At 34.7% G+C, this 23,934-nt stretch overlaps 3 protein-coding genes across 4 annotated transcripts; 2 read left to right on the top strand and 1 right to left on the bottom strand.

Moving 5' to 3' along the window:
• Positions 1–1,017: 1,017 nt before the first annotated feature.
• LOC120078290 (ARM repeat superfamily protein) lies at positions 1,018–4,556 on the bottom strand. Its single transcript, XM_039032523.2, has 2 exons — positions 1,833–4,556; positions 1,018–1,475 (listed from the first exon to the last, which is right to left on the bottom strand). The coding sequence occupies exon 1, from the start codon at positions 3,586–3,588 to the stop codon at positions 1,864–1,866; it is 1,725 nt and encodes a 574-aa protein (XP_038888451.1). The 5' UTR covers positions 3,589–4,556; the 3' UTR covers positions 1,018–1,475; positions 1,833–1,863.
• Positions 4,557–5,499: 943 nt separating this feature from the next.
• Positions 5,500–17,597, top strand: LOC120077765 (uncharacterized). Of its 2 annotated transcripts, XM_039031773.2 has the most exons (17): positions 5,501–5,797; positions 5,877–6,514; positions 6,844–7,007; positions 7,415–7,475; positions 8,190–8,255; positions 8,509–8,597; positions 9,069–9,132; positions 9,589–9,801; positions 10,936–11,001; positions 11,546–11,625; positions 11,705–11,832; positions 14,220–14,287; positions 14,772–14,814; positions 15,068–16,027; positions 16,136–16,236; positions 16,355–16,665; positions 16,859–17,597. In XM_039031773.2, exons 1-11 carry the CDS (start codon positions 5,656–5,658, stop codon positions 11,817–11,819), a joined length of 1,698 nt encoding a protein of 565 aa, XP_038887701.1. In that variant the 5' UTR covers positions 5,501–5,655; the 3' UTR covers positions 11,820–11,832; positions 14,220–14,287; positions 14,772–14,814; positions 15,068–16,027; positions 16,136–16,236; positions 16,355–16,665; positions 16,859–17,597. The 2 variants fall into 2 exon arrangements, with proteins under 2 accessions (XP_090170019.1, XP_038887701.1); XM_090313893.1 differs by lacking the exons at positions 14,772–14,814; positions 16,136–16,236; positions 16,355–16,665; positions 16,859–17,597 and having other exon boundaries at positions 5,500–5,797; positions 15,068–15,358.
• On the top strand, positions 16,889–17,597 carry LOC120077437 (uncharacterized). Its single transcript, XM_039031317.2, has one exon. The coding sequence runs from the start codon at positions 16,889–16,891 to the stop codon at positions 17,396–17,398; it is 510 nt and encodes a 169-aa protein (XP_038887245.2). The 3' UTR covers positions 17,399–17,597.
• Positions 17,598–23,934: the final 6,337 nt, after the last annotated feature.

Genomic DNA, 23,934 nt, shown 5'->3' on the forward strand with positions numbered 1-23,934 from the left:
TTTTTTTTTTTTCTTTTTTGGTAATTTATTTATCTCTCAAAATACTTTGTGACAGGACAGTATTCGGCCTGTGCAAAGTTGAACACTTTCCTTTGGGACCCTCACCCTTTCCTGTTTTTTTCCCCTACATCTCCGCCGTGCTTACCTCTCCTTTGTTTTCTTCTTTTTCCAACTCTTAATCATAATTTCTCCCTTCGGAATCAGATTCACATGGATTTGCATTTCTCAATTCTCAAGCCTCAGCTTCTTCCCAACCCTAAAAACTTACATCTACATCTACCCCAATAATTGCCAACCACTCTCACATGGGATTGCCATCTCCTCAGTGAACCCCAAGCTTCCATATCACACTACAAGATTTCCTTGTAAGTGTTAAATAGAAACGAAAAAAAAAAAAAAAAAGATCCCTAGCTATAACTAACTAGTGGGGTAGATATTGTTTTCTGAAATTATCATTGTATCAATAAACAAGCAAGAGAAGAAACCACAAGGCCCCACTCATCCATACCTGATGGAAAATGCCCTTCCTTCCTCACTTCTCAATGCTTCATCCCTCCCTCCATTATTATTACCCACTACAAATCGGAAAAAATTTATAATCCGACAGTACATACTCCTTCCATTTAATCATTATGAGTTGGCCTAGTAGTATATAAAGGAACATCACTTGATAAAAGGCTAAAAGATCATAGGTTCAATCTATGGTAACTACCTATCTAGAATTTAATATTCGGTGAGTTGTCCTATCAGATTAGTCCAAATATACATCGACTGACTCAAGACATTCACGAATATTAAAAAAAAAAAAATACACGCTCCTTACCTTAAATATTTGACATAAAATTTTAACTGATTACGCTCTGCATAGCCAGCCAACCAGAGGATAACCATAGGATAATTTGATGATGAAACAGAAACATACAGAATCAGACAGAAAAGAAGCCATTGAGGCAAACACAACCAAACAAAAGGATAGGGATTCACAGAGCATCATCATCATCACCATAATCCGACACATTTGTTGGTCAAAAAAGGTATACACAAAAAAACCACCTCCACTCTTTCAATAAACTTCTTCATTACATAATTTTCTTCCTTCTCTTTTTGAATAAATAATAAAAAAGAAGAAACTCACTTGAAATGTACACAATCAAACAAAATGACAATCATGGGCATAAGACACCACACTTACATCCTCATCAGTGAAATTAAATTAATATTATAAGGAAAAAGCATACCAGGATACTCCCTAAAACCCGCATCCATGCTTCTTTCTTCCATTTTTTTCCTTACTTTTTTCCCCCTAAACCTTACCAAAGAAAAAAGGTTTAAATATATTATATATATTAAAAAAAGATAATATACTACTAGGTGAAAATGGTTGTTGAGTATACGATTGGGTTGGTCATATGTTGTTGTTGTAACCTTTTTCTCTCTGTCTTCAGCAGTTAGAAAAATCCAAACGAACTGATCCCCTGAAAAATACAGTTTATAAATTAAATAAATACGATAATTAATTACTTTATTATTTATCCCCAAAAAATAAAAATAAAAATAGGACGGTCGATTTAAGTACTGTCATAATTCCTACGACTAAATTATGTGTCAGTGTAGAGGTCCAGTGGTCCCCACAGGTGTGATGGGAGATACTGATACGACGTCGTGTTTGTTTCCCTAACAGGTGACTGGCACTGGCCGGTCACATGAGGAGGGGTATCATTGACTTTCTACCGAATGGTACTCTCTGGTCAATCTCAGAGAAAGGTTTAAAGTGTAGGGTCAACACCTGATACTATAGCGAGTTTCCGTATTTACCCTTGGATGAATCTTACCTTTGACGGCGGGGGTTAGTTTCTTTTCCGTTTATTCCTTCCATGTCCTGTTGAAGATGCTTCTCAGCCGATTGCCGTTCAGCCGCTGTAGGGCCTTTTTAGCTCCGTCGACGTTCATATCGGCGAGATTCTGCAGGTGCTGGTAAGCTCCGGCATCAATCAGTCTCTTCCGGCAACCGTTGCTTCCGCCGGCGAGAACAGCTGTGACGATGGCTAATGGGAAAGACTTGCCGACGACCTCGTTTTTTGGATCAAGCATTTGCATCAATCTCATTACGCTCTTCTCGTCCTTCATCAATTCTTTCCGATTTGATCGGACGGTCAATAGAGATGCTAGGGCACGCACTGCCACCTCCTGAACTCCGGCCGGCTTCGGCATTTCCATTAGCTTCACCAGGGAACTCATACAACTCCCAATGGCTCTCTTGTTCCCATCGCTAATTGATAAATTGGAAACCAGAGAGGCGGCAATTTGCTGCAGTACTAAGTTTCCGTGCTTCACTAATTCGCCGAGTTTCATTACAAATAATGTAGAAGATGATAGAATCCGAGCGACAGAATCGGAAACCGCGAGGGAACTTAGGGCTCGCAACGCGTTTTCGATCGTATCTGAACTCGGTGAATCGTGGATGAGGTGTAATAATCTTTGTAAACCTCGTTCTTGGATTATCAGTGATCGGTAATACTCACCGGAGGAGGCTAATACTGCTATTGACATTGCTGCCTTCTCCTGCGCGGCCGTTGTGCTCGAAACTAACAATTGTAACAAGACTGGAATCGCCCCTTCCTCGACGAGAGAGGATTTGATATCTTCCACCGCCGTGACGTTTCTAATCGCACCGACCGCCGAAGCTTGCAGCGAAGGGGTACCTGATCGGCAGGCATCGATTAAGACCGATACGCCTCCATAAGCGGAAACAGCCCAAGCGTTTTCGGAGTCGATGGTGATGGCTTCGACTGCGGCGGCGGCTTTTTCCTTCAGATGCATCCATCCTGTTTCAAGAATCCTCAACAATGGGCCTAATCCTCCTTCTTCGAACACTCTTTTCCTCGATTCATCGCCGGCCGTAGAGAGAACTGATACCGCAGAAGCAGCAAGCTCTCGCACAGACGGCTGAGCGTTGAAATCAAGCAAATGTACCAAATACCCAATGTTTCCCTCTTTAGCAACCAACCCAGCAGACTTCTCATCCTGGTTCAGAAGCTGAACCAGAGACTCCAGAGCCTTCTTCTTGAACTCCATCCCTCCGATTTGCAACCGCGTGAAGAGATCCCTAATGAAAAACTCAGTATCATCCTTATTCGAACCCGGAACTGGCTGAGAGAGCACTAACGCGTTGGATTGATAAAGAACCCCAGATCTAAGCAACAAATCGAGGTCGTTGAGTTGACTAGAGAGAGAAGCAGACGCCATATCTAAATCACTCTGCATATGAAGCTTCCCGCCAGAGAAGGCAGGGTCGGAGCATTGGTCTGACAAAGACTTAAGCCGCTGAAGGGTTGAAAGTAGTGACGGAAGAATGGTATGAACAAGGGGGTTTTCCGACCAGTGAGGGGAATCCAAGATTTCGATAAGAGCAGAGTGAAGAATGGAGAGCTTCGAATGGAGAACCTGCCACCGCCCAACGAAGGACCGGACATTGAGGGAGGAAAGTAGTAGAAACGAAACAATCTGAATGATGAGGTCGAGAAGGGCTTGGGAGGAAGAGGTGGACGAAGGCGGCGGAATGGGTGGTCCAGCGGTGGTCGGAGGCATTTACGGGTAAGATTCTGATCGGAATAGAACCCTTAGAAAGCTCTGAAACAGGTGTGAGAAACAGAGAACATGACAGAGAGAAGGATTGCTTGGTGGGAAAGGAAAAAAAAGGAAAAAAAAAAGATGAAAGGGAGGGAAAATGGAAGTGCTTCTGACACAAAAACGATACAGAAAAGTGATTGTTGGCGGAATCAAGAACACAATCAACGACGATGAGAGAGAGAGAAGGAGAAGAAAGCTTCGAAGTGGAGAAAGAAAAACCGTGGCGGTTGAAAAGAGAGAAGCTGCGGGTCACGCGGAGAAGATCGTGGGGCTCCAATTGGGCCTTTCTTATTTGGGCCTAATGGGCCGGATTATCCATTTCACATTTTCCTCTGCTTTGACTTCTCACTTTGCCATCGTCAAAATTATTTTTTTCTTCATTTTTAACAAATGCTGAAATTAATTTTAGAAAAATATAAAATTATTTAGAATAAGACTTTTCAATAATTAGTCAAAATGCGTTTTGGGCTGATTGCCTGAACAAATCACTCCACAAATTTTGTCCCAAATTACTTTTAAGACCCTACATCAATTTAAAATCAAAAGTTTGAAACCAAACGTTGATTTGATTATATAAAATTAAATGTACCTAAAAATTTATATTTTTTTGTGGCTTCTTCAACTTGTTGAAGAGGATTTTCTTGTGTTTGATTGCAAAATAGTGTTGCCCATGTTCCGTTTTGCAGGACAGTCAGTGCATCAGAGAGTATGTTATGGCCTTATTAGAATGTTTTTCCTTTATGGCTCACTCGACTTGTTGAAAGGAATTTTGATGTGTTGATTTTGTTTAAGACTATGTTGTTGTCTTAAAAGACATTATAACTTCCTTGATTACTGAATTTAGGTGTAACATCTTAGAGTATTTTTTTTGTTAGTACATACAATTGTGAGAATATGGGACTAAACTTTCAGCTTATGAAGAGGAATGTTTTGCCAATTACGAACGAGTAAGCTCATTTTGCAGATTTGACAGTAATTACAAAAATGAAAATTGAAAATTGCATTTTATTCTTATCGTTATTAGAAGTTGGGAACTTAATTGACAATATTTACTTTACCGTCTTCAAGTTGGATTTTTCATATTTATTTGAGATTTGATTATATAATTCAGATTTTTTTAGTATGATATTCAGATTAATGTTCTTGGGGGGTTTATTTTTTCAGTGAGTTGGTTGGCATTGGAACACACATATATTGATTCCTAGTGTGACGTTGGACTGGACCACCCTCTGCCTTACCTTACCCCATCTATAGAGACACCTTTTTACAAATATAATTGAAAACAAATATATCTGTAAGAAAGTGAGTGTTTAATTCCTACAAAATTTATGTTAAGTAGTCAATAAACAACAGTTTTTTTTTTAAACAAATAATTGGGATAGGGAAATCGAGCCCCTAATATTAAAGTCAATATTACAAATTTTTATATCAATTGGGCTATACTCATTATGGTGAATAAAATGCTACAATCATTTCTTCAAGAATATCATCATAGAAAAAATGATATACAAAGATTGCACGTTACAAGAGTGTTGATAGTAAACATTTCAGTTGGATATCCTTAGATCATGTTGGTTACTTTCTTCATCTATCTTGTTTGTGCTCCTCCCTCATATTCTCGTGCTCATGTCTCTCGAAGTTTTTCCTAAAGCACGAGCGTGAGTGATTGTTGAAGCGAACAATGGATGGTTAGACCATGGATTACAAATGAGCTTATATTATTCGACATCTATTGAAAAAATTCTTCAATTTGTTTATATTTTACCATCTAATATCTAAGTTGTCTCTTAAAAAAAATCAAATATCTAAATCGAGGGACTATTTAGAGACTCGTAATAGTATAAGTTTGTAAAGTAATATAATCCAAAAAATCATATTTGAATGGAGGGTTTTGGGTTCAAAAGGGAAAAAACGTTTATCCTTTATCCTCTAAACCCTTGTTGTACCTCCATCAGTTTTTACTCAGCACACAGAAAATAGATTATCAAGAAGCCAACGATCTGAAGAAGGCTTCACCCACCAAAAATGGTGCAAAAACCATGGAGGATAATACCAAAGCCATTGCTCGAAACCGTCCTCAACAATCATTCACAGCACCACCGTGTCCCTCAGCCTTTGATCCTTCATGGCCCCAGAGGCGTCGGCAAAACCACTCTCATTCTCGAACGTAAACTCTTCTAATGTCTTTTCTTTTTCAGCTAATTTCCTATCGAATTCTTTATCTCATGATTACTGATGTTTCTCAGGCCTCCTCGCCGATTGGAACAAAGGCCCTCACTTATCTGGATATGTAGACTTTGCTGAAACTATCGAAGATCATCACCCAATTTACGGCCAGTCCTTTCCCTGGGCATCGTGGTCGAATTGTCCGCCACCATCTCTGTCTAATTGCAGAATTAAACTGGAAACTTGTCTCGAATCCATGGCTGAAAAGGGCGTCAAACTAGGCAGTATAACATCCCATCAAATATTCACCACCATGAACAAGTGGCACGGCCTGAATACGGCCCTTCGTCGCGTACTTCAGGGGGATAATGCTTCGAAAAGTGTGGCCTCGCGCAGATCGTCAAGCGCGGCTCTGTGGGATCAAGCCGTTTTTGCACTATCTGCTCGATGTAATGCCGCTGAGGTTGATGGGGTCTTAGGATTGGGTGAGGAAGGGAGGAGTTTATCAATCGAAGAAGCTTCTTATTTTAGAGACGCTATTGTGGCGCTGAGACTGGCTAAGGAGTTGATCAAAATTCAGCAAGGGTGGCGAGCTAATGCCATTGCTGATTTGAGTCGGACGCGTGGTTTCTCGCCGTCATTGGCACATTCCTGTACTGATTGGCCTTGTTTGTTGATAGAATTGCTGTCACAAGCTGCTGAAATCGATCATTTTCAGGTAAACATATTTAAAACAGTTCGAGTGTGATGTAGTTTAATCGATATTATTGACTTGATGAAGAGAAAGGATCCTTCCCCCCCTCCCCCATTTTAGGGAGGGGGGTGAATTATAGGCTATAATCCCAAGACGTTTTGTTGATTAAATAAAGAGGCATTTCTTTTTAAAACCCGAATCTTCAAGAGGAAATGAACCCCGACGGAACTTTGTCTTCAAGACTTAGAAACGGGGATTACTTGTACAATTTCATAATGGTGATTTTGTTAAGCACGATGAGATATGTATGGGAATTGGACTGTAACCCTTTTCTTTTGGTATGTTCTTGGCAGCCAAAATTAATTATTAACAATATAGACGTGTTACGAAATGCAAGTTTATCAGATGATGATACATCAGTATGTGGATCGATGTATCATGACAGCCTAGTCTGGAGAATAATTGCTCTTGGGGCAAATGAAAGGTGCCTTCCTGTTATACTTGTAACGTCTGATAGGTAAGGTTACTGGCATACCCTTGCATTCTCTTATATACACTGCTTCAATTGTCAGGACTTTAGAGCATGTAAATATTGGATACCCTATCATATGATAAATAATTATTTGTATCTAGGAGAAAGCTTATCAAATAACGTATATTTAAAATCTTTAATATGAGGTTGATTCTCCAGCCTAGTAATCTACATTGTGGTATTTGTTTCTGGTCAGCTGATTTGTTTTAATTGAATTCAGCTTTCATATTTAGCTATATATATATATATATTGATAAGAAAATGTTTCGTTGATGGTATGAAAATACTTGGCTATTTTTTTGGTTTATCTATGTTTGAATCACTCTTCATATTCATATGCCATATATAGAATATAATCTTTTCATTACTGCCTTCTTCTCCTTCTTGAACAGCTACTATTCTTACCGCGCTTACATGGATTTTGGATTTCCAGATATATTTGTCTCACGTGAGGTACTGTGTGTATAGAGAAGGTTGAACTAATTTATCTTTGTTTCTATATCTATATCATTTTGCCCTTTTCCAAGACTCCCACTATGTTCATTATTCAATTATGGATGAAATACCATTTTGGTCCCTCTACTTTGACGAGACTTGCTCAATTTAGGCCCAAATTATAGATGCCCACTTCATCCAAGAGTTCCAGCCTTCGCCATCTTGTCCAGTATGCTATTTATTTGTTTATTTATGTTTTTAACAAATGAATAAGTTAACCCCAGCCTAATGGTTTAGGTTGCTGGTGTCAAAACAGTTCAATATGGTTGAGATAGGTAGTAATTTAATGTGATATTGAGATCCTAATATTAAAATTCGACGACTGCTTGTTCAGTTCAAGATTACCAAGGTCTTGTTTCTGAGGCTTGATAATCAAAACAAAATTTGATCACAGATGGAGATGGGAGTGTTAAGAATTTGTATAAAGAAATGGAGCAACCTCAATCTGACAACTTAAGCATTTGAGACTAAAATAGTACTTGCACGGAGCAAAGAAACTAATGAATGGATGCGGACGTACAGAAAAAGAAGGAACATCTTTGTCTTGTCTTATTACATCTTTGTCTTGTTTTATTAACTTCGTTGATTAAATAAGCATTGGAATGCTTAGAGATCTCTTGTTCTAGAATAATCATTCTAAATCTCATCCTTTCAAGTTCGTTTGAGCTGCAGACTTTTGGATGGACTCCTCAAGAGGCTAAACTGCATATGGTTCCTGATTATTTCAGCAATGCAGAGGTTAGTAACTGCTATGAATTGTAAAGAACTCTTTCCTTGAGGGAGCTGTAATTGAAATGCAAAGGTTTAAATTTAACAAACCAACGGAAGAAGATTGAATGTATGAAAAACAATGTTGTAAAGCTTATCTGCATTTTTTAAATCTGCTTTTCGTTTCTCGCAAGTTATTCACATTAAAATACATGTAATGTACTTCTGCTCTACCCTGAATTACAATCATTCCGAGACTATATTCATTCTCTCTAAATTGTAGTGGAAGCTGATTGCTGAGGTGCTTGGCCCAAACCCTCGACACTTATTTGAGCTTTATGCTCTGAAGCAAGGCAATTACTTTAACAAAACGTAAGAATGAGATGTTTTATTGTTATTCTCATTACTGCAATACCTCGAAACTGTGTCGGCTCTTGGGCTCATAGATGGTGTGGCTAGCTTTATCTGACTGGTACTGTAATATGAAATGTTTGGTGTAACTATTACTGTGCTTGTTGCATAGTTTGTTCTCCAATTAAGTTCGTTGACTACTAAATGAACAAGGTTTTCATTCGTGTGTTATGCATCCTTGTACCAGAAAGTTAACTGAAAATGTGCAGAAGGTCTTTCATTTGCTCTATGAAAGTTTAGTTTTTCATTTTTTTTTAAAATGTTACATTGTATATTCGGAAATTCCTTCTTTGAAGACATCCTAGTTACTGAACCACTGGAACTGTTTAAAAATGATTCAGTTCTCTGCTTATATGGTGTTTTTGATTCAGACAAAATGGAAAGTTGATTCTATATTGAATTTGATTGACTAAACTTTATGATTGACTATAGGGCAACGGATCATAATTTTGGCACAATCGAGGATATAGTAGATGCATACTTGGCATACTTGCAAGTAAGGACATGAAGACAGCGTGCCTATTCTTTAACTGTTTATCATACTTTCTCATTATCGTCTCCATTATTTGTATATTGTTAGATAATGAATAGATGTCTAATACTTTGTATGGCTAAAAGATATTTCGATTGAGTTAAATTTCTTCCAATAGCATGTTATTGTGCATATTTTCATCTTCTGGGAATTGGAAGTATTGGGGTTTGATGAAGTCAGACAAAGAAGGCACTAATGTCCCTGTTATAAGTATCCTGCACGAAAGTTTGGAGGTGTTTTCTGGTGTATTGGATGGACCTATTAACCAGCTTAAGTAGTCCATGCCTCTGTTTCATTTTCATATTCTTCTTCAGACAGTATTTCTATAATGATGTGTGCATGCTATTTTGTATTACCTATTTCTTTTAATTTTACAAAACTTAGTTTAGCGACCTTCTACCTAAGTTTCTTTATTTTAAGGTGACAGTGGTAAATCCTGCCATGGACAGAGCACTATCACTCCTGCAAGCGCATGTTGTCGATGTGCGGAATGGACTGGTTTCAAAAGATAAATTACGCTTTGGTGCACCTTGGAGGCATCCTCCTCAGAGTGATGATCCACGCTTGAGTTTGGACTGGGCAAAGATTCAGCTGATGGATTTTGTGCATTCTCTTGTGGATGCGGAATTTGGGGTAACTATCTGTGTTTTGGTGCAGAAATTGTTAGTTGTAAATGCTTCCTATTGTGTTGCATAGCCCTTGAATCATTTTGCATGTGTTGCATAGCCCTTGAATCATTTTGCATGTATGCATCAGGGGAGGTTTTTTGCGTCTTAGCAGGTGTAGAATTGCGTTATTCATTCTTCCTTGCCACCATCTTTTATCTAACCATTGTTAAAATGTAATATATAGTTTCTTACGTTTATATTGGAAATTTTTTAGATTAAAACAATCTCGATGTTAAAGTTGACTAAAAAAAAAGATTTAAATGTGATTTCAGATTTATTTATTCTAAAACATAAATTCTTAATTGAATGAAAAAAATGTTAAAAAAACACTTTTGGTCTTTGAATGCTCGTGAAAGTAACAATTTAGTTCCTGAACTCTAATAAGTAACAATTTAATCTCTGTACTTCAAATTTTTAACAATTTAATCCCTATACTTCAAATTTTTAACAATTTAGTCCCTTACATGAAGAATCTCATCAAATTAAGTGTCAATTTTTATTATGTAATAACTCATTATTTATAGTTTAGAAAAAAATTTGATCTTGGATTAGTTTATTGATCTACATGTATAATTTTTTTCATTAAATCTTACAAAAATTTTCACGCTAGGGATTAAATCGTTACAAATTATAAAGTATATGGACTCAATTTTTTTTTTTTTTTTTTAACGTCCTCAGTATATGGAATCAATTGTTACTTATTAAAGTTTAGGGACTAAATTTTTACAAATTTCAATGTAAAGGGATTACATTGTTTCGAACTAAAGCTTAGATACCAAAGGTTTCTTTTAACCTAAAAAAGAAAAGAAGGGGTGGAGAATAGGATAGAAGATAACAACGAGCTTATTTAATTAAAACTTTGATTGACTCAAGAAGTTAGTGGGATTTTAGTTAGTTACGTTTGTTTGTTTGTTTTTTCTTTTTTTCTTTTTCCTTTTTTTTTTTTGGGGGGGGGGGGGGAGCCTAGGTGGGATGCCTTTCATAATTGTAACTTGAGCCTTGTTAGGATTTTTTTTTTTTTTTTTTTTTTGGTCCTCTGTACTAAAACTATTATTTTAGTCTTTATTCCTCATTCAAATTTTTGCACTCTTGTTATTAGGTTAACTATCTTGCTGACTGTAGCCTTGAGATCTTTGATGATCCTTCTGCCGTTGCATTGGCTGAGGTTAGCCTTCTTCCATTAATGATTTTTTCTTATTCGCGAGTCGATTGATATGGTTCACATACTATTTGGTTTCATAGAAGTTCTTAACTGTCAACTTTTTCAACAAAGCAGTCAAGTCCTACTTCTCGCAATGTACAGTATTTTTTTTCTTTAGTTTGGCAAATGTTTGTTACTTTTACTTTTTAAAATTGAAAACCTAATTTAGGTTAGTTCACTCCATCTACTTCGGCTATCTTTGAAATATTAACCTTGATCTAGTAAATTTTTTCTTCTATTTGTGTGAGTTTTCCAACATCTTAATTCAATGGGGATGTTTGCACTAACAATGGTTCTTAAAAAATTAGCGAGTAAACTGACGTTGCTCCGTGAGTAGGTTTTACCATGGTGAAAACCAAACTGCATAGGATAGAATTTTGTTATTTTCCCAAGAAAAGGATAGGATTTAGTTAATTTATTCATGTTATTCTACAGTTGATATCTAGATCTAACCGCGTTGAATCAACTCACCTATTTTCTCCCATGTAATCTTTCTCACCTCCTGAAGGTCGGTTTGCTTTATGCACAACGGGATCCATCCTTCATGCGGCCTATATCTAGAGGGATTCAAAGATGTCTAGTGCGATGGTAAGGGAACCTTCTTGTCTATCATACAAGGGAGAAACAATGATATGAATTCAAATGGAAATTTTCTATTATTCTTCAGGCTTGTCCAACAGCAACTTCAACTTAGTTCCAGACGTCGTCTTCAGTATCTCTGGCAGAGAATTATACGTGGACGTAGCTATCGCCATCTCATGCTAGAAGTGGGATATAAATAGACCCTGGTATAAGGTGAGCACTCACCGCACAGTTAGCAAAATAATGATTTGAGTCAAACTCTTATCCTTGCCCCAGTATCCTCTTTCTTGAGCTTCATTTTTTTGACACCCTCAATAAGAAAATTTGTCTCAACTATAAGTAGGAAAATGGACTCGAAAGAAAGAAAGAAAAAAAAAAGAGAATATTATTTTAAGTAGGAATTAACTCTTTTATATATATATATATAAATGGTACTCAATGAAAAGAGATTATTGCTCAAAGTATAAAGCTCAGGATACAAAGATACAAGATAATAATCATAATAATCTAGAGCTCTATAAATTAGCAGGTGCACCAGGACATCTCAACTAGGTTGACACCCCCATAGCATCTTCATCATATTCATTTACAAGATGAAACTATCAAACAAGAATCAGAGACTACTAGTTAGTTACAAAGAAGTTATAAAAGCATTTCAATTGAGGTAAATGCCAACATTCAAGAAAGTTGATGAACATGTAACTTAAATTGTCATTTAAACCTTCCCATAACCTGTCCTGGGTCCCATTGTGGGGTATCCGTAAGAGTGAGTCCTTTTGGAATCCTATGTTGGAAAATGTTTAAAAGCAGCTGTTTTTCCGGAGGCCTTTCTTCTCTGCGAGAGGAAGGTTTAGTCTTATCCAATAGTGTTAAGTGGGATCCCTTCATATTTCCTTTTCATGTTTAGAATTCTAGTAGCAGTGAACAAAAGCAATGAAAAAATTATGAAGAATTTCTTATATGAAAGGGAGGTCGAGGGGGGAGGTTTGCATATGGTTAGTTGGGAGGTGGTTGTGAAACCCATGGAAGCTTGGAGACCTCCCTTGATAAGGAGATTTTCCAGGCCTGGAGAAACTTGCAAGTGAGGTTTGCAATATTATGTGTTTTAGTACCTACTTGTGGGCGATAGTTTCTCCTCCATTCTGTAATCTAATTATCAGTCTTCTTCTTTTGGATTGGAATCTATTTCATGGTTAGCTTTTGATTTTTTTTTTTTTTTTTTTTTTAGGTTAGGCATGTGCACATTCTTTCATTTCTCTCCATCAAACTAGATTTCTTATTATATATATATATATATATATATATAGATGTATATTTCTTATTTGTGAGTGACCGGGTCAAAGTGCACGCACTTCGACTAATGTCACGGGACAGCCCGTCTTACCTTACAATATTTGGATGCCAAGAAAACTTGTAGGATATAAAATTCTAGATTAGTGACCACCAGGAATTGAATAAATAATTGAACCACTGCTATCTCGCATTAGAATGGAAATAGAAAACCAAAGGAAAACCAAGAATGATATAATGTATTCCTAAATTGCAAGAATTCACCAGTTTTTGAATTTCTCAAAGAAAAAGTGCAAGAAAAAACTTGAATTTTAGGTCAGTCTTATCACATAATGTCATAACCCATCCTAAAGGCAAGCTATAAAGGAAACTATGAGCATAGCTCTATTGTTTTAAGACGTGTCCTAAACAAGAGGTTAGAGGTTCAAATCTTCCCACCCCACTTTTAATGTTGTCCTAAAAAAAGAGTTGATAAAGGAGCATGAGAAAGACAGTTGAAATAGTTTACACACAACCTCGACTTAGTATCAATAGACCAAACTGTCCTACCATCACAACACTTGTGCCCCAGACCATTAACGACTTTTCTGAGGTATTAGAATTCACTTCTCATTCCATATCATTCGTTTCTTCAAAAGTGTTGGTTCCACCTTGCCAAGGGAAGAGATATTGAAGAAGCAATAAGCATTGCATTGATTGGAAGAAGGAAAAAAAACGACGAAATAAGAATCGAGAAGAGCTCTCAATTTAAACTTTTTCCACGAACTGAATTGAGTCTGTTAACCACGGCAAACTTGCATGGAATTGTCTTCAAGTTTTTTCCCTTTCTTTCCTTTCCTCATTTCTTTCTTTCTTCCATAACTGGGAATGTTTGGACTAACTTACTAAGGTAACAACATGCTCCTAAATATCGATCATTGTGAAACTTGTAAGATAATTTAATAACTTCCTTAAATGTCCCCAAGGTTTCAACCTAACCACAAACATTTCTGTCTGGATTACAACTTGGCTCTAGATCAAGTTCAAGGGAAACAACTAGTGTACTCCTTCTTTGGTATATCTGAGTATTACAGTATATGTGTTTACTGTTATTCCATTTTATTATTTATTGTTTCCATTTATTGTAACATTGCATGTGTGTACGTGTGACTTCAGTATGTATTTAAGAGAGATTCATTCTCATTAATTGGAATTAGACGAAATTCCTTTTTCCTCTCAATTGTTGTGAAACTGATTTGTTTGTACATTTGAAATATGTTGTGCCTTTGATCAATAATTTTATTTTCAAAATGGCGGTCATTTTCTTTCAGGTTTTCTTTGACAATGGCATATTCAGAAGAGGGCAGGATGTTACACTTGGGGTTTCAAATACAGAAATGTAAGTTGCTCATTCCATGAAGAAATTACTGTTGTGCTTCGCGTTTTTAGTGTAGTTTCTTACAACTATTTTGTTTTCTTTTTTGGGTTTGGAGATTGTCCACTGTCATATATAGCTGATATATATATATATATATATATATATATATGAACACATTGGTTATGGTGGAGTTTCGCCTACCTATGATCATACATTCAGTTTGAACAATTCCTCTTCCTTGATCGTTTCTTGTGCATAATGGTGGAATTTGAATTATATGTATATGGGAAAGCTCGGTTTCTTACTAAAAGAATTCTATGCATATGGAACAGAGTCTCGAGTATTTGTAGAAGTCACTTTGGTTTTCACTTGTTCTCTTGCGTGAAAATGGGGCTTCCAATAATGCGGAGCATTATTTACTACACCGTATAAGGATATTACTCAAAACTTTACTATCTGAGCACGCTGTTTTTTTGTTAATTCGGAGTTTCTTGTTGGCATACAGGTACGGGTAGATTTAGGGACTGACTCGATAATTTCAATATAAGGTTAGAGCCTCCTTCCTTGATTTCTCATATGGCACGTGATCACTCTCTAATTAGATCGTCTTCCCTCTTTTCAAAACCAAAATTAGTTCTACATTAGTAAATATTATCCACGATTAATTTGGGATATATATGGATCACGGAGCTTAGTGACCAATGTTCCTTCATTGGTGCCAATTGTATCAGTATAACCTCAGTGTCATCAGTTTCACTTGTGACGAGTCTAATTACTGTTGAAAAACTGGTTTAATTGCAGGAACTGAGCTTCCAGGCGCAGCTGTTATACTAACATGTGGAGTATTTATTCAATTTTTGAAGAAGGAAGGTTTTCATTGAAATTTCTGTGTATTCAAGAATTTCTTAGAATCGTAGATTGATATATTTGTAGACTGATTGATAATGGGGGCATAATAAGAGTGTAAAGTAACAACCTTTTCTTGGGAAGGTGGGTAAAAGATCAATATGGGATTTTTTGAATATTCATTTACATTTCCATAGAAATCAAATTACTTGAAATGAGTGTAAAGAAACAGCTTTTTTGGAGTCACTGTTCATCTTTATTTCATTATGCCCGATTTCAACTTTTTGGACAAAAGGTGGGCCGGAAACCAACCCCCTCAAATTAAGTAGGAAGGAGAAGAAACGTGCCGGATTTATTGGCTTTTTTCTTCTTTTATTTGAATTAACTCTCGCCGCAAAGGAGCAGAAAATTGCCATGATTATAGTTATAGTAACTAGCTTGCACACTGGCCCCAATTAAAAATGAAGTGGTCTAACCCTTCCAAGTTTACCTGGCCTTTATTAATCTATCCCGAGATAGGAAGAGCTCCTTAAAGTAGAAAAAGTAGCACAACCGTAGTTTTCAAGGATTTCATTTTGACCATTCCAAGTTCATATGAACTATCATGTTCGTCTGAGAACATCACTTCTTTATATGAGTACATGATTTTGATGTTCAAATAAGACCCCTTGTAATATCTAGAAGGTGTCACTTCAAGATTCTTTTTTTTTTCCTCCCAGAAGTAGATTTGTGTTTGAAAGGGTTTAAGCTTTAAATGAGAGAGATGATGATCACCACCCAACACTATCATCTGTTCATGTGTCAACTACCCCAAAAATTATTCTGTATTAACAATCATTTATCGCAGGATTTAGATACTTGAGATTATGCGGTTTGGGATGGTGGGCTTTCCTTTTTTAGTTCAACAAAAATAAGGTAAAGGATTCAAATCTCTAACATTTTGGTCGAAGACACAAGGATTGGTTTGGAATGATGAGTATGTGCATTAAAACCATACATATACACTATTTCTATCTATTACAGGCTTAGAAGAGTAAATGGTGTGTTCTCACCAGAAATGGGTAGCTTGAATGGCGCATAGGTCTACGGTTTCCCGCTCATATAGAGGCACTAATTTGAATTAGGTACTTTCCAACCCACCTGAAGTCTTTGTTAGTGGTAGAGATAAGAGTTAGAGTTAGAGAGAGAAATGTCAATTGTCAACAGAGAAATCAAACATGGCGGGTCCCCTTTTCCATATAGATCGAGATCGATGCCTGCACGTTTATTGCTTTACTCTCTCTTCATTGCCTGCTGCGGCGCTCCCCCCTCCACTCCAATGCCAACCACAAAGTCTTTGATCAATCAGCTTATTCAATTCAACTACACAAACTTTCCTTAGACCCAACTTCTTCTTCAGTTCAGATATGGAAATGGAATGAATGGCGGACATGGCATGGCCCTTCATTCGACTTCCCAGTTTCTCCCTTCTTCACCACCACTCAGCCATGGCGGACTTCTTTCAGCTTAGTTAATGAAGTCCTATCCCTGAAGATTTACAGAACCCAAAACTGGTTAGTAAGATAACTCTCTCTTTCATTACAAACCCACTTTTCCTTTACTGATTTTCCTTGTTCTTTGATCTCAAACGGCATTATTTGAGGCATTCTTCTTTCTGGGTATCTCTGATTTGCTACCTTCTCTGTTTCATTTCTCACCAGAATTCCTTTCTGGTTTTTTTTTTTTTTTTTTTTTTTTTTGAGTCAGACCGGTTGATAGGCGAAATTTGAGGAGAAAATGGAGCGGCCAAATCGAGGGCGGAGATGGGCTAATTTGAAGCAACGGCTAGGATTGAAGGGGATGGGGTGCTGTGGAGGTTCATGGAGTCCAACGTCGTCAACTTTGACAATGATTGAAGGGTTTAGCTTAAGCCGCCATGGAAGTAGCCGCAGCCATAGAGAAGATGGGGCTCGGAGCTCTGCAGCTTCCGGTATGAACTTGGCGATGGCTCTGGCAGCGGAGAGAAATTTGAGGACTGATGAAGGAGGCCCCACCGGCGCCGGTGATGTGAAATCACTGATGAGATTGTTTGAAGAAATGGACGGTGGGGATTGGAAAACAAAAAGAAAGGAGATTGAGAATAACAGTGATTGGATGTGCTGCGTGTGCATGGAAAGGAGTAAAGGCGCGGCTTTTATTCCCTGTGGACACACCTTCTGTAGGGTATGTTCTAGAGAATTATGGCTCAACAGAGGCACGTGTCCTATTTGCAACCGTTCGATCATTGAGATTCTTGACATTTTTTAAATTTTAAACAACGTTTTCGTTTTCGTTTTCGTTTTCGTGAATTCTCTCGATGGTTTGGATTTTTTTCCCCTTTCGATATGATAGAAGGATAAGGCTATATGGATTCATGCATTTCTTTTTCTTCTTTAAAAGAATATAATTAGTTGAATTGAATCTGATGTAAACAAAGAGAATATTATGCTATTAAAATTCTTGTAAAGATTGGATCTTGTCAGGATTAGGATATGTTGATGTTAGAATTTTGGTTTGCACAACTTCTCAATCACACTTGATTTCCTTAGCGTCATTTCAAACTAAAGACGATGAGTAAGAGTTGAAACACTTGCACAATAACCGTGCTGCTAAGATTCTAAGATGTTCGAGAGCTATCTGTTTAGAGCTTAGCTAGAATTAGAGAATGTATATTTTGGGTAAAAGAGAAGACGATTAATTTTGCAGGGAAAGTTTCAAGATCCTCGAAAAAAAAAAAAAATTCAACACTTTTAGCATCTATTGTTGTATTTGTATTTTGTATCTATTTGAGATAAGTACAAATATAACTTTGTAGATAACATAACTTTCTTAGATAGCAATAATAATATATTAAATAGGACACGGCGGGGTTGGAGACAGAGTATAATCCTTGTCCCCATACTTGTTTAATCAACGGGGAGAAAACTCTTCTTGCTTTCTCCCTCATTCTCCGTTTAATAGGAGAATTCTCACTCTATTTAGAGCGGGTCTGCAAAGTAGATATAGTCAAGCAAAAATAAATGAGGCATGAGAATTTGAACTTTCGACTTAAAAAAAAAAAGGTACATGTAATTATCAGGAAGTTATGCTTACTTTTGACAAATGGTGCTTAGTTTATAACCCTCCATTGATTTAGATACTGAAGTGTGTTGGACAAATCCTAAACCTAAAAGTCTACCTCAATAGGTTATAGGGCTAATTGCATAAATATAATTCAAGTCTAAAATAATAGAATATGTACTACAAGGATAAAATAATTGCATATATAGATCAAAAAATGGTAAAAGACTAAAAAATCCATGTCTAGCCACCATTTTGCTCGCATCTTCCCAGTTTTCTCAAATTAAAAGTTATCACTAATAGCAACTATCAGTGATAGCCATTGATAGCTGCTATCAGCTCCTATCACTGATAGCTTCTATCAATTGCTATCGATGATAGTTGCTATCAGCGATAACTTTCAGTTTGAGAAAAAATAATACAATCTTGAAATATTAGCTTTTAATTTGCTATCAATTATCAGTAGCTATCATTGATTTACTTTCATCAATTGGAATCAACCTTGAAATATTAATACTTAAGACTATCAATGGCTATCAATGATAGATTTATAAATAGTGATCAACTTTGATTACCACAGTAGCTAATCACTAATGGCAGCTATCAATTGCTATCACTGATAGGCTTTCATCAATTAGAATCAACCTTAAAATATTAACACTTATGGCTATCAATGATAGACTTCTATAACTGGTTATCACCTTTGAAAGAAACTCGATATATAGATATCACCTAAGTTTTATCACCGATATCACTAACATCACTCATATTATGGTTATCAGTGATAGCTTCTTTCACTGATAATATCACTAATAAGATGTTATCAATGATCTCACTGATATCATGCTATCAGTGATAGTTCTCTATCACCGATAACGTGCTATCAGTAGTAGCTTCTATTACCGATAATGTACTATCGGATAGCTTCTATCACCGATAACGTACTATTGGATAGCTTCTATCACCGATAACGTGTTATCGTATAGCTTTTATCATCGATAACATGCTATTAGAATTAGCTTCTATCACTAGTAACATGCTATCAGTAGTAGCTTCTATCAATCATAGTCACTGAACACGTTTTTGCTCTTTCTTGTCCTTCCCAAATATTTATAAGCCCCTCTTCTTTTCGATGATAGCTTCTATCACTGATAAACATGCTATTAGCAATAACTTCTAGGCATTCCACTTACATTTTAGTTTGAGATCCAACTTTATTAATTAAATTCACTAAGTTGGCTATCAATGATAGCTATTAGTGATAACTTCTAGGCATTCCACTTACATTTTAGTTTGAGATCCAACTTTATTAATTAAATTCACTAAGTTGGCTATCAATGATAGATTTCTATAAGTGGCTATTAACTATAAAAATATAATCAAAGATTAAGCTATCAATGATAGAAAATATTAGTGACTATCACTTATAGACTTTCATTTGCTATTTATATTTATTATTTGTTATAATAATCAAACTTGATGATTAGCTTGTTGGTGTTAAGTCTAATTGAGTAGTTTCAAGTCTTTGGTACAAAACTCAGCTTCATAATTCTTGTGAAAAAAAATGGAAGCAAAAAATTCAAATAAAGGAAAGAAAAATTTTAAAAATAAGAGAAAGAGAATAAGCAAAAACTGAAGAAAGAAAATAAAATTAAATAGAAAAAATGGAGTAAAAACCAGAAAAATAAAAGAAAAATTTTAAAAAGAAAAAGAAATGGAAGAAGCAAAAAATCGAAGAAAGAAACTAAAATAAGATAATAAAAAAAGAAAAAGGAAGAAGCAAAAATCGGAGAAAGGAAAGAAAATAAAAAATAAAATAAAAAAAAAGAATAAGCAAGAACCAAAGAAAGAAAATTTTAAAAATAAATAAATAAATAAAAACCGAAGAAAGAAAATAAAATAAAATTAAAAAAGAAAAAGAAAAAGAAAGAAAAAGAGAAGGATGTGAAAGAAATTAAAAAAGAAAGGAAAGAAAAAGAAAGGAAAAAAGAAGGAAAAGAAAGAAAAGAAAAAATAAAAGGTGCACATCAAAATAAGACCATGGAGGACGAAATTGAAAATTAAAAAGAAATTAAAAAATTGATTAGTCAACTCATCCATATTTGCATTTTTAGATTTTTTTTTCTCTTATTCTACTATGTATTACAAATATCCTAGGTTATATATTTGAAGGCCTTGCTTTAAAATTGTATAAAATTTAGGCTTTTTACTCTTGATATGAATTAAAATCTTAGATTAAGGTCCTTCAACTTTGAAAGTAACATTTTTTTTCAGTTAAACCAATTTAGAGTGGGTGATTAAATTTCAACACTGTCTAAACTACATTTAGATTGACTTTCTAAGTTGGCCATTTAATTTTTGTACTTCAAAATAATTCTAATAGGTCTCTAAATGTTAAATTATATAATTCATAGTTGACACATGTTAATAGCTAAACATGTATGACATGAAATTAAGAAATCAAGTCTCTAGTAATTTTTTTGGTATAGAATTGACAATTCCATGCTTTATTATAATATGAATTTCAACTTATGAAATCGATCGATATTTAAGACTATATAAACATCGCATAACCTTGAATTTCTTATACTTACTAAGTATGAGTAAACAATATTTCTCCTAATCTCTAGAAGGATTATGGTTAGTAGAAGGCTCTTTAGCCAAAAAAAAAAAAAAAAAAAATTCATTGAGAAAAATAAAAGAACTTAGAAAGGCATAAAAAAAACAAGCTTGCAAAAAGAGTCATCGACTAGCTATAAGAATGGACTCGAAATTCAAACGAATTACATAATAAACTAATAATTACACAATAAACTTGATAATAACCTCCTTCAGACCTCTCCGAACATCTAATAGTTCTACAACTCAACAAATCACACCCTCACAAAATAGTAAAAGAATAACCCGTACTCGAAGAGTTTTTAGAGGGAGAGTTCATCAAAATCTCTTTCAATCATAGAGCAACGGTTCCTATTATGCACTATAACAACCCCAAAATATGATCAAGACTCACCTCTTATCGATAACAAAGGACACATCATTACGGATGTACGTAAAACTAAGAAAAAAATGTAGTTTTATATGATCATGGGTGTTCACTTATATATTATAGGATTTCGGCAAGTTATAAAGAACAACATAACAACTCCAATCTCCACATATTTCAATTTTCTACTACATAACCATTGTAGGAATATGTAAATTTGAACTTCAGACTTCGAGAAAACGAATATACGTATGAATTATCATATGATTATAATAATCTTAATTAAAAGTTTTGTAAATGTAATCCATTTAAGATAGAATAATTATACATATTAATTAAAGAAGTAAAAAAGAATAATAGTTATTAAGATTTAAAATGGTGTATTCTTAAAGTGGAGGATGAGATAGAGATATAAACATATTTTGGTGGACAATCTAAATATATGATTTGCCTTGTTATGGGACATTTCAAATATTGCAACTTTTTATAACTTCTCAAAAGATAAAAGCTCTGTATTTAGACATATTCAAACGTTTTAATCAAAAGTTGTTCGATCATTATCAGAACTCATTCCTTTTTCGTGTTTTTTTTTTTAAATTAATTTTTTTAAAAAAACTCACTCTATATGCATCTAGTCCTAAACTTTTTTTGATGTTTTGGTGAAATTTCCCACTATTAGCCATGGCTCAGTCAAAAAAATGCCAAAAAAAATTTAATCTCATATTTATTATACGTTGAAAATTTTCAAACTCCTTAATCAATCTCTTAATATAAAAATCTACTCTCTTTTAAGTCAATAATAATTATAGCGAATAGAAATTATAGTATAATATAGGTTTGACATCGTTTATTTACTCAAAAACATTAATTTCATACAAATTACTTGAATATATGTTGAAAAAATTACACACAAAGACTTTTCTTCTTTATAATCAATCTAAATCAACGTCCACATTTTTTCTTTTATTAAAGACTTTGTAATTTATGTATTGATCTAAGCCAATTAGTAATTTCTCTCGTTCTAGAAGATTCATATAATTAATATTTCCAAATATCCTTGAGAGCTTGGAAGAAAAAAGAGTTAAAACCTAAAACTTCCTCTTGTGTCAAAAATGAGATTTGATTTCTATTTCATATGAGTAGACATTACCTCCAACTTGTGGCCTTTAAGTGGTTGATAGGTTCAAAGTAACAAGAGATATCCCATCCCACCATACTATACCAAAGGGCTTCACCTAAAGGTGATAAATGTTGACAACCCCTTTTTCTTCTTCATTCATCACTTTTTTTTTTCCCAATCTATATTTGTCTCTATATATTTTGTCCGACATAAAATATATTTTTTGTCCTTAAGATTTCAACTAAATTTCTATCTGGTTCATAAGTTCTGAATATAACCTTTTTAATCTTTGAGATTTAATTTTAGTTTTGTTGGAATGTCTTGAATTTGTTTGTTGGTGCTTCAAACAATCAAATACGGGAGTCTCGCTGCCCGATCAGCAAATCGAGGTCCAAGGACAGCATGTCCTGGTGGAGTTCGAGGACATCGCCCCCGAAACCTATTCATAATTCGTATTTAGCATATTTATTTATTTGTAGTTATTTACGATTATGACCTTAGAGGCGCTGATTTTTTTTTTTTTTTGTTATTCAGAAAATATTTTCTCTAATAATATCGTTCTTCCTTTGCTTCGTGAATGTAACTAATACACTATTACTGAACCATGTATATCTGTGTGTTGATACTTTTTTACGTTTTTATATTCTTTAATTGTCGATTACGTAACAAGATTCAATTTAGTCTTTGGAGTTTCAAAAGTGATATGTAAGATCTCAAAAATTAAATTCAACTTAATCCTTAATTGGTCCTTGAGATTTTGAAATTGGTTTCTAAATAAATCCTTTGAGTACTAGAGAGTGAATATTCATAAAATCAAACAAAATGATGAAGTTAACATATGCTAATCAATCTTGTTTATATTTACTTTTTAAACGGGTGTTTCTTAAACTAAATTGAGGACAAAACATTTTATTTTTTGAGACCTCAAGTACCCAAATAGAAATTAAATTCACATTTCAATGATAAAAAAAAATGTTAGTTTTGAATACTTAAGATCGAGTTTGAATATTACCTAAGGATTAAAAACATAGTTTTTTTTTTTCTTTTTTTTGTTACATAAAGATAATAAGGTAGCTACCCATAGCATACAAACATATTTGATGATGAACATTATGAACATTAGGTTAAAATATATAATAAGGTTGTAGCTTAAATTAATATATACTCGCCATGATTTTGTATATATCCGAACAGCCATCCTTGTTGCAGCCATATGTAGCCAAGAAATTTTGGTAAAAGATTGGATTTTGGGTATCAGCAGCCATTAAAATTCAAACAAACTTTTTAATATATTCAATTTGATTAAAACCCAATTTTAAATCATCGAATCTCTGAGAAAAAACCAAATTATTCTTCATATATATTATATATGTGTGTTGAATGTCAACCGTGAGATCAATATGGATAATATTTATGAAAATGAATTAAAAAAAAATTGGTACATTTCATCCTTCCAAACCATATATTATATACTAAAAAAATCACATTTATGACATGCTAATCAACCTACTGCTTTTTTGTAAAATGAAATTTGAGAAATTATCAATACAATTGGTATTTGTCCTTATCAATATCAAAGCTAATTTGTTTTTAGTTGATTGGAATGAACCCAAAAAAAAAGAAAAAATGCAAGTAAAT

The sequence above is a fragment of the Benincasa hispida genome, chromosome 5, assembly GCF_027475165.1.
Source record: "Benincasa hispida cultivar pf3 chromosome 5, pf3_genome.v1.1, whole genome shotgun sequence".
Classification (NCBI taxonomy): domain Eukaryota; kingdom Viridiplantae; phylum Streptophyta; class Magnoliopsida; order Cucurbitales; family Cucurbitaceae; genus Benincasa; species Benincasa hispida.